Source organism: Silurus aristotelis, assembly GCF_946808225.1.
Source record: "Silurus aristotelis genome assembly, chromosome: 5".
In the NCBI taxonomy this organism is placed as follows: Eukaryota; Metazoa; Chordata; class Actinopteri; order Siluriformes; family Siluridae; genus Silurus; species Silurus aristotelis.
Window position 1 is genome coordinate 29,585,685 of NC_139578.1, and position 11,662 is coordinate 29,597,346.

Sequence of the window (11,662 nt, forward strand, 5' to 3'; positions counted from 1 at the left end):
CATAGTGGAATTTGTGATTTTAACGCAAGTTTTGCAGGTATTTATCTTCTTTTGGCTGCTCCCATTAGGGGTTGCCACAGCGGCTCATCCTTCTCCACACCCCCCTGTCCTTTTACATCTGCCTCTGTCACACCAACTACCTGCATGTCTTCCCTCACCACATCCAAAAACCTCCTCCTTAGTCTTCCTCTTTTCCTCCTTCTTGGTGGCTCCATCCTCAGCATTCTCCTACTGATATACCCCACGTCACCTCCTCTGCACATGTCCAAACAATCTCAATCACACCTCCCTCGCCTTGTCTCCAAAACGTCCTACATGCGCTGTCCCTCTAATTTCTAATCCTGTCCATCCTCTTCACTCCCAATGAAAACCTCGACATCTTCAGCTCTGCTACCTCCAGCTCCACCTTTTACTCAATGACATTGTCTCTAAACCATACAACATCACAGGTCTCACCACAGTCCTATAAACTTTCCCTTTCACTCACACAGATACTCTTCTATCACAAATCACTCCTGCTTCCACTCTTCTCCTCCCACTCCACCCTGCCTGCACACTTTTCTTCACTTCTCTTACACACTCTCCATTACTCTGCACTGTTGACCCCAGGTACCTGAACTCCTCCATCTTCTCCACCTCTTTGCAGCTATTTATAAAAAGGTATTAATACTTTTACTCAAGTATGACTTTCAGGTACTCTTTACACCTCTGATGTAGTGTGCATTCTGTACACACGTTATACAGCCAGCAGGTCTGGCCAGTTACTACATGGATGTTTCATGAAACATCAGCCAAGAGACTAGATATCAGATCAAGCTTAAAAGTCTTGATTTGAACAAAACATAGGACACTTGGCCTTAAACAGAATCCAAAAATAGACTTCTGCAGACTGATTTGTTCACTTGTATGTTGGACATGGCAAAAATGACTATGTAAACGCTAAACTGAATGTTTGCATTAGCAAAGCAGCATCTAGTCCATATATTTTTGATTAAGAAAGAAAAAGAAATGCTGAACTGATAAACATTTGCGTTTGCTATAGTTTGTTTCAACTATCTAAAAATGCTACCTCTTCGGTAAGTGTTTGTGTGAGCTGGGGTGACCTGATTGTCCAGTGACTACCATGTTCACCTCGTAGTTCACCTAATAGTTCTATGGGCCAAGGTTTGAAAAGCCGGGTTGCAGTCTGTGTGGAGTTTAGCATGGTCTCATGTTGATTTTCTCCAGGTAAAGTAGGTGGTCTCTAGTTGTTGCTACTGCTGCTGTAGGTGTGAACAAGTGTGTAAATGTGTACAGTATGTGTGTGTGTGTGTGTGTGTGTGTGTGTGTGTGTGTGTGTGTGTGGGCATGGATTAGCAACTTTAGGGTAAAGACAAAAACTAGCAAACATTGGCTTACTGTAGGTTATTTAGCATTACTTGCTGTTGGCCATACCATTGTTGCTTTGTTAATTTCGCAACTAATTACAGATGCCAAAATGTCAAAGAATTAGCCCAAATTTTACATTCTACATGATGTCATGAGTCCTTTTAATTCCCATAGTGACCACATGCTCCTGCTTAGACCTTATTCCTCTCTTTGCTTTGGAATTGTTCCATTATCCCTGATTGTGAGAACATATACATTGTTTCCCCTTTGATTAGTTTGTACCCTTTTAGTTTAGCGAATATCACGTTGTTAGCTTGCGTCGATTCCGAGCTGCATGGGTTTAGACCCCCCGGCGTGGTCGGCAGTTCGGATTCTTACACACGCCCTTAATAAACCTCATGCCAAGCTCATGCATTCTCGTCCTGTCTCCAGCCTGACTAAACTACAGACGCTAAGGCAAGCAGTAGCAGGATTATGCCCGGCAGCCAAGCTGTGCGAAGCTCAGGAGCTGAAAGAAGAAAAGGGGGGGTCTGGGTAGGGAACTGAAATCAGATGTCTTCATAAAAATGTTCCTTACTGCAATGTTCTTGGGAACAAACAAAGCTTAAGAACTATAAAAAGACAAAATCCAATACCAGCAGCGACTGTCAAGGCAGTCAGCATCGAGAGCCACTGTGGGAAAATCAAATTATATGCGTCCGTATACGGACTGTTCTCACAGAGCCTGCCCATTGTAAAATGTCATTCTTGTTCAAAGCCAGCATTATGCAATCACTTTCCTGGTGTACCACATGGAATGCACGTCTGGTGCCAAGCTGCCCTGACACACCTACTTCGGCTCGTTAAAATACTGAGAGCGCTCTGATTTTTAGGCACAGGTGTGTTCGATTAGGGCCTGAATTTGATTACGCATGACTCCAGGAGCTCTTCCTAGATCCACTGTGCACATTGTGCTACCCCCAGAGGACCCTGAGTAGCATATTTGGCTGATTGTATACCGATTTGAAGCGTACAGATTCTCAGACAGCGCCAACAACCAAATTCGAATGTTGCCAGGGAATTTGATGGACACTACCATGTGCGCCAACTACCTTCCGGTTATCTCAACGATCCTGGCATTGTACTTACATACTCTGGCTCCTGCTTGGACTCGAATGCAATATTCTCATGGTTGGAAGGAGCAAGCACCAGAGGATCACCGATTTTAAAGCTGTGGCTCTTCCGCTCTTGTTCACGCCGGATGTCCTCAGCTTTAGGGTGAAGCCTGTAGACCGGGGGACGCCGACCATTGGAAGGGAAGACATCCGTTGACTGCGCATGTCCAGCTGGTGCCGGTGGACTCGTCGTGTTGCTGCTGGAATAGTCCTCAGGCACCCTGGCACTCACCACTGAAAATCGGACAGAAGGAATGCTGAGAAGATGCAAAACACAAACCTGCCAAGCTTTTTTTTTCCCCTTTAGACAAGAATCTAGGAAACAACACAATCATTGTACCTTTTTACTTTGTTTCAATCATAGCGTTTGAAAGAAGGAATGAAATTAGGTCTAATTTCGATGTCTGCAATTTCCTCTCCGTTGTTTATCCTCACGTTCATCACCTACTGCGCACTTAGGGTCTTAAGCTGGGTTGTCGACTGTTAAGGGCCTGCGAAGCCCATTAAGACATGCTTGTGATTTCAGGCTTTATAAATAAACTTGACTAAACAGAAAGTGTGCCAAAGTGCTGCGCTAGAGTCCAGAAGGAAAAAGGGATTTCGGGAGACGAGAGAGAAGGGTTTTTAAGCTCTGGGACTTGCCCAAAAGAAGTACAAACATGGAGAAGTTCAACTGTTAAGCATTGTGAAGATTTTCAACCACAGTTCCAGCCACTTTCAGGTTCCGTATGGAGCATTTGGAGAAGTCAAAAACTTTGCCCGGTGATCAAAAACAAATGGAGCTAGCTTTTTAAATCATACTGAATGTAGAATTTAAGTTGGTACTAAAAGCAAAGCATGTACGTTTACGGCATTTGGCAGACGCCCTTATCCACTTACATCAGAGCAGATGAGGGTAAAGGGCCTTGCTTCAAGGACCTAGCAGTGCCAGTTTGGTCATGCTGGGACTTGATCTCATGACCTTCTGATCCATGGCCTTAACCACTGAGCTACCAAATCCCCGGTAGTAAATTTGGTCCTAATGGGAAGATCAGAACCGTTTCTAGGCATAGGCAAACTAGTCGGTTGCCTAGAGTGCAACCAGCAGGGGTGGGGGGGGTGCCAGTGATCACCCTCTGCCTCGCTACAGTCCTCCATTAAATGTATGTACCTGTTTTTCGGTTGAACTGTAATATAAAGTACATGTTTACATATTTGAATTCAGGCAATTTTGCAATGATTATTAAACAAGTTTAACCTGTTTTATAGAAGTTTATGAATGATTTGTATGGTGTGGGGGTGGAGCATTGTGCTGGGATGGTGGAGCCACTGGTGGGGTCTTGCCTAGTGTGCCAAAAAGGGCTAGAAACAGCCCTGGGTGTTGATCATGCTCAATTTAAATCCATTAGAATGTGATTGTTTGATTACCATCACACTAACCATATGTTCAGTTTCTATCCAGAGCATTTGACTTGAACAATTATGGAAATGAAGGAAGATAATTAGTTTAGCACATATTTATCAAAGTTGAACACTTTTTTTTGTGTTTCAAGTATAATGCTTGGTGCAAAAGTGAAGGTTATATTGTAAAGCTTGATTGAACTATACTATATTCTCTCAATTTCATAATTAAGTAACTCTACATAACGGTTAGACTAAAACTACTAAGATTAATAATGCTCATATTATTGCTGAATGCTAAGTAACGCTAGATGATACTGGCATAAAGCTGTTTTAATGCAAAAATAAGGCTGGCCTAAGCTAAATATCTCAAAGATTTCGCACCACCACCCCATGCAAACGTCATCCGTACATTATTAATCAGGCAACCAATAGAAACCGGAGAATGTAGCGTTAAATCAGTAGTGAAAATTAATCAGTTCACCCTCCAGTTACCAGATATCGTGATCATGAAATACCAAAGTTGCGAAATCTCAGGCAAAAACAATAATCTCATGACAAGTACAATAATACACTCTATGGCCAAAAGTATTGGAACACCAGACTTTTCCCAGCCATATGTGGTTCTTTCCCAAACTGTAACCACAAATTTGGACGTGGTTGCATGAAATCTTCTCTTCACTTGAACTAGGAGACCTGTTCCAGCATGACGATACCACTGTGCACTAAGCCATCTCCATGAAGATGTTCAACACTGTTTATGGGTGCACCCCAGACCCCCCTCAACTCACCTCCATCAGTGTGTGTGGCTGAATGAGCACAAATTTCCACAAGCACAGTCCAAATAAAATGGAGTAGAGGATATTATAACATCAAAATGGGAATAAATGCGGTATGGGACGTTCGGAAAAAGCATGTGGTGTCAGGTGTCCACAAGATTTTGTCCATATAGTGTATATGGTACAATTGTTCTTGTCATGAAATATATTTTGCTTTCTATAAATACTTTATACATTACCTTATACTATACTTTATTCTATACTTCCTATTATATATATTCTACTATACTCTATACTTTATTCTATACTTCCTATTGTATAAATTCTACTATACTCTATATTATATAGTCTACTATACTCTATACTTGATTCTATACTGTCTATTATATATTCTACTCTATACTTGATTCTATACTGTCTATTATATATTCTACTCTATACTTGATTCTATACTTCCTATTATATATTCTACTATACACTATACTTTATTCTATACTTCCTATTATATATTCTACTATACGCTATACTTTTTTCTATACTGTCTATTATATATTCTACTATACTCTATACTTTATTCTATACTTCCTATTATATATACTACTTTACTCTATACTTTATTCTATACTGTCTATTATATATTCTACTATACTCTATACTTTATTTTATACTTCCTATTATATATATTCTACTATACTCTATACTTTATTCTATACTGTCTATTATATATATATTCTACTATACTCTATACTTTATATTATATATTCTACTATACTCTATACTTCCTATTATATATTCTACTATACTCTCTACTTTATTCTATACTTCCTATTATATATATTCTACTATACTCTATACTGTCTATTATATATTCTACTATACTCTATACTTTATTCTATACTTCCTATTATATATTCTACTATACTCTATACTGTCTATTATATATTCTACTATACTCTATACTTTATTCTATACTTCCTATTATATATTCTACTATACTCTATACTGTCTATTATATATTCTACTATACTCTATACTTTATTCTATACTTCCTATTATATATTCTACTATACTCTATACTGTCTATTATATATTCTACTATACTCTATACTTGATTCTATACTTTATACTATACTATAATATATATATAATATACTTTATTACATACTTTCAACTTTATATTGTACATTTTACTTAAGTATATACATGTACTTTTCTTTATATTATACCTTATACTATGCTATAAAATTTCTACTTTATACTGCATTATACAATATACTGTATATCGTCCTTTCAATGATACTTTACTTTATAGTATACTATGTACTATACTTTAAACTTTATATACTGATTAAAACATTGGCCTTTGGCCCAGAAAGTCAGGAGTTCAAATCACAAGCTGCCCCTTGTCATTTTCAATAAGGACGTCTGCCATATACATTTAAAATGTGAAATTTAGAGTTGAACAAAAAAAAAAAAAAAAGAAGAAAAGCGTGCTCCATGCACAATTTCGAATCATGGAAGTGTCGATATTGATCGGTCGCTGTTTTGCAGGAACGCACTTATATGTATGATGCTCATATCTCGGTAATATTCAGATTTCCCAAATAAACTGAACACACACTTGATAACTTGGAATGATGACTGTATGGATCCTAACACACTGTGCACACACACACACACATGCAGAACGAACATTTATACATTTTAATACAAAAAAAATTAAATAAAGCAGACAAGCCTATCAATTCAAAAGATTCATTTTTGGCCAAATTTACTATAGATAGAAAGACAGATGTGCGTTTCTCTCTCTTTCTCTCTCTTTCTCTCTCTCATATATATATATATATATATATATATATTGGAACATCCACGTGATCTATAAAACGTCCATGCAGATGCTGTCACCGTCCTATTCGTATTAAAGATATGCCACACTGGGAGTAAAATGGTACCAATGGTCCATGTCACGAGCGAAAATGAATTTCCCTGTATATTAGTCAATTTATTTATGCACTTTTGGGGAAAGGTGCAAAAGGTGCGCACTTAACAGGAAACCCCTAAGACTGACCAGTGTGGTACCGTTCGCATTGAAATACTCAGAGATGTGACAGGGGAGGACGGATGGATAGATGGATGGATGGATGGATAAACAGATAGGGGAATGCGCGTGCGTCTTGGTCCTAGAAATTCAGCTTCAGCTCAAGTGCATGCATAATGTTCTTTTATTTTCAAATAGAATTGAGGTGATATCGCACACTCAATCACGCGCACGTCTTTTTTGCTTGATATATATAATATATAGCACGCAAATATAATATATATATATATACCATATATAAATATCAAATAATTATAATTGAAAAAAAAAAAAAAATGCAAAGTTGCGTACCTGGTCGCGCGCTGACCGGTGGAGGTGCGGTCTGGTTCACGCACACCCCGCGGCCCTCCAGCAGGGCGTGCAGGGGCCTCGACTCGCCCGCCCGGTGTCTGCAGGCCAACCCCGCGCCGCAGCGCCGCGTATAGACGCCGCACGCGCGGCCCTCGGACAGCGCGCACGTCACGCAGCAGCCGCAGCCCGGCTCGCGCACCCGCTCCGTACAGTCCTCGGGCACGGGGTCGCACAGCGTTCGCGCGCCGGCGTCGCAGGGCTCGCAGTGGATCACCGCGCCCACGGCCGAGCCCAGGCGCGCCACCGCGGCCAGGCTCACGGACACGAGCAGCGAGCGGAGCGCGGCCACCATGCTCACGGAGACGGATGGTGGCGGTGGCGGTGGTAGTGGGGAGGGGGTGAGTGGGGGGGGGGGGGGGGGAAAGAAAAAAAAAAAGAAGAAGCTAAAGCAAATAATACTATTATTTCTAATAATAATAATAATGTTAGGTGTAATTATAATAAGAAGAACTTTAAAAATGAATATTAATTAAAAAAAATAATAATAATAGTAATTAATAATGCCCCAAAAAGATGCCCACGTGAGACGCGCGTTTTTAAATGGAAAACTTCTCTCTATATATAGACGCTGAGATCTGGGGTCACGCCCCCTTTCATGAATAATGCAGCATCGGCGTGTGCGTGACGTCACTCCCCGTCTGGGTTCAGATCGTGTTAGAGAAGGCTGAGGGTCGCTTCATAACTATATCAAATATTACAAATAAATAAATAGTTATGAAGCGACATTCAGTCTATATTTTTTAATAAGTGTTTACTTACCACTCATACAACTCATTTTGTTATATATATACATTTACATCAATATATTCTTCCCCACAAGATTCTTAGATTTATGTCAATGCACCAGCTTCATGAACATCTGCTTCCCATGGGCTGGAGTGGAAGATCTTGAGTGAAGCTCTGACCACAACCTTATTAGAATGAATTTTCCGTTTGGGCATGCGAGGCCGCTCGGGATCACATTGTCATGCTGAAAGAGGTTTGCGTCTCCGAATTCGAGCGAATCTGAATCCAGAGACCTTCTGTACAATTGTGTGCAATTAAAAAGTTGGCCAAAATGGGTGTCCAAATACTTTTGATGTTGCGAATCCACAAATCGTTTATCTGAGATATCGCACCTGATGGTTGGAGTGCAATTTGGCTTAAATGTGGTAACGATCAAGACTTGATAGACCAGCTGATGGAAACCATATCTACATGGAGCTTGCATGATATATATAATATACACCATACTGGAGAGGTGAGGAGGCCTGAGGTGCAGTTCACAATCATCCTGTTCAATACGGTTGAGATCAGAGCTCTATGGCAGGGCAATCAAGATCTTCCTCTCCAAATCATGTCAAGCAGATCTTCTTCATGGAGCTCACTTTGTGCACATTGCCATGCTGGAACAGGTTTGGGTTTACAGGTTTATACCACGACCATAGACGATGTACGGTGGTGTTCCTCCAGCTTTGTGTTAACGGTTTGGAGAAGAACCGCATATGGCAGAGAAGGTCAGGTGTCCCAATACTTTTGTCCAAATAGTGTAAATACAAATGAAATGATGTTATATAACATAAAAACATTAAGTTGCAGCCATTGTCCCTAATTTGATCTTGAACCTTTGAAATACTTTCTTCAGGGTTCTCTGGTTTCTTCCCACCTTCTAAAAACAAAAAGGGGTTCGACTCACACGATCCACCGTTCGACCACAACCATTAGATGATGACTGAATGAATTAACGAATGAATAAAGCCATAAAAAGAACCGTAAGAGAACATCGCTCTTCCACTGGAGACCACTCTGTACAACTTGGGATGGTTCCACATGAAGATCAATGATATTTGCTTTTAAGTCTGGTTCCTCTCAAGGTTTCTTCACGAGGAAGATGTGTTTCTTCACATGATCTTCATGTGGAACCATCCCAAGCTGTACAGAGTGGTCTCACACTATGGTGTGTGGTGATAGGAGGTCACCATCAGATGCAGCAGTGATGCTCACAGGTGCCCATACACTATAGGGGCAAAAGTTTGTGGACACCTGAGCAAAAAAACTGTGCATTTTTCAGCATCTAATTCCACACTATTGCTGTTATAATAAGCTTCACTCTTCTGAGAAGATGCTCCACTTGATTCCATGCACCTTCAGACACAAGATCAGGTTCTGATGTAGGTGAGCGGTTTTCAAATTCATCTCAATAGGGTTTGTGGAAGAACCACAGCAGGCTGGGTCCCAATATCTTTGGACATTCGGTGAACTCGCTGCTGTGTTTAGACAGACAGACAGAGAGACAGAAAGACTGTCCCACAGAGACGCATAATCAGAGTGAGATGTTGGAATCTAAAGGCCAAGGAGGTCAACATCTTGAACATGTTCCTCAAACCGTTCCTGAACAATTCTGTACAGTGATATCCTGCTTTAAGAGGACACTGGTATTATGGGATACCGTTGTCATGAAGGGGTGTAACTCCGATCAGTCATTTCTGAACGCAATGAGTTTTGTCCTTCACTGGACCACTTGTTGTTGAAACTCCTCACTGAAAACCAGGAACAACCCCTCAAGCCCTGAGATCATCAAGATAATCAGGGTTATTCGTGCCATCTGTAAGAGTTTTTCGAATGCTGTGAGTAAAAAAAAAAAAAAAAAGGCAATTGCCAAGTTTTTGCATACACATCTATACACGCAATATGGGCAAAAGTATTGGGACACTTTTTTTTTTTTTTTTTGCCGAACTCTATTCTTCCTTGTGCATCGTATCATCAACTACCGCTATCAAGGCTTGAACGTTCATACGATGTTCACACACTACAACCACCAGCGAATACTTAAGGTCTCAGAAATGATCGTTCACCAAAACCTCAGTCAAAAAAACAGTCCAGTGTGTGATCAAAAGTATCCGGACATTTTTTTTTTTTTTTTTTTTTTTTTAAACGATTGGCGCAAAGTCAGGAGCACACAATGGTGCAGGACGAGTTCGGATGCAGTGTTATCGTATATTTTTGCCTTCGTTTGAAGTAGGAGACCCAAACTTGTTCCAGCATGACGATGCTCCAGTGATTTTGAGTGGCCTTCTATGCTCAAATGACCAATTTATTCTAATAGGGTCAAGGTCGAGGTCATTCACTTAGGATCTTCCACTCCAACCCATGTGAAGCATATCTTCATGGAGCTGGCTCGTGTACTGTCATAAATATATACGGAATATACAATATATGGTATATGTGGTATATTTGATGTGTACTTTCACTATAGGCCTTTTCTCATCTAACCCTTATTAACACTAAAAATTGGAAGATTACTGTATGCTGCAGCGGGAAATCAGACCCGTTCTTGGCTCCCGAACGTAAACAAAACAACACATTGTAAAAGAACAGGGAAGAAAAAACAACAATTACATTTTATTAGGTTATTACTGTGCTTGGCGTTTCGCTGTCTGACTGTGGCCCTACCCCTGTGTAACCTCGACCTGCGGTTTTCATTTCCCAGAACAGGAGGCGCATGCGTTTACGCACAGCATGATGCAGCGTTTTCTCTAATGCGTACGATTTGGCGGGTCAGAACGTTCCTGAAACTTTTTTCATGACTAGAGTTTGATATTTCAGAACGGGGAAAAAGGCGATTTAAGGACAGCACGGTGTGACTATGCAAATGATAATTATTATGATTATTATTAAATGTAATTCATTTATTTATTCGTGTTCACTAAAATAAATTTCATTCATATGCCACCTTTCTTACTTGTTGCTCTCGCCATTGCGCAATAAAAATGTAAATATTTGCAATACCATTTTTAATTGACTTATTTTGTATTTTTCTGTGCAATATTTTTTTAGATTTTATCTTTATTTATTAATTTATTATTTAATTATTTTTTTTTAATGTGCAACTTGTGAAGCTTCTATCACCAAAACAAATTCCCTGTAAGTGCAAACATACTATAAATAAAGCTCTTTCTGATTTTAAACCTGAAGTGGGTGTGGCCTAAACCAGGAGATCGTTTTTCACAAAAACTCATGTGAATACCAGATAACATTGCAAAAGAAGCTAAACAAACAAAACTAATACAGAAATGTCAGTATAGTGTGTGCATCCTGGCTCTGACGGTTCCTCAGCTACATCACTCCAGAAACCTGGACTATTCTTAAATCACACAGGCCTTACTTCTGTTGGTAGAAGAAGAAGAATATCCTTTATTTGTCACATATATATAATAGCACAGTGAAATTCTTTCTTCGCGTATTCCAGCTTGCCAGGGGTCAGAGCGCAGGGTCTGCCGTGATACCATGGCACCCTTGGAGCATAGAGAGTTGAGGGCATTGCCCAAGGACCCAAGAGTGGCAGCTTGGCGACCTGGTCTTGACTCCCCGACCTTCTGATCAGTAGCCCAGCTCCTTAAACTTCTGATCAGATGTTCATGCGTTCAAATCCAACCAACACTGCAACTGCTGGGAACTTGAGCAAGTCCCTTAACTTTCAACTGCTCAGTTGGAAGTCGTTCTGGAAAAGGGCATCCGCCAAATGCAGTGAAAATGTAAATGTTAAGCACTGA

General features: G+C 40.3%; 1 protein-coding gene across 1 annotated transcript in view; it reads right to left on the reverse strand.

The window, feature by feature from the left end:
- LOC310726880 (insulin-like growth factor-binding protein 3) overlaps nucleotides 1-7,650 on the reverse strand; it is a 20,969-nt gene extending 13,319 nt beyond the window's left edge. The window contains exons 1-2 of the mRNA XM_083542930.1: nucleotides 7,071-7,650; nucleotides 2,497-2,756 (exon numbers count right to left, since the gene is read on the reverse strand). Coding sequence (XP_083399056.1) covers nucleotides 2,497-2,756; nucleotides 7,071-7,422 — 612 coding nt within the window. The 5' untranslated portion in view covers nucleotides 7,423-7,650. The remainder of the gene's footprint in view (nucleotides 1-2,496; nucleotides 2,757-7,070) is intronic.
- Nucleotides 7,651-11,662: the final 4,012 nt, after the last annotated feature.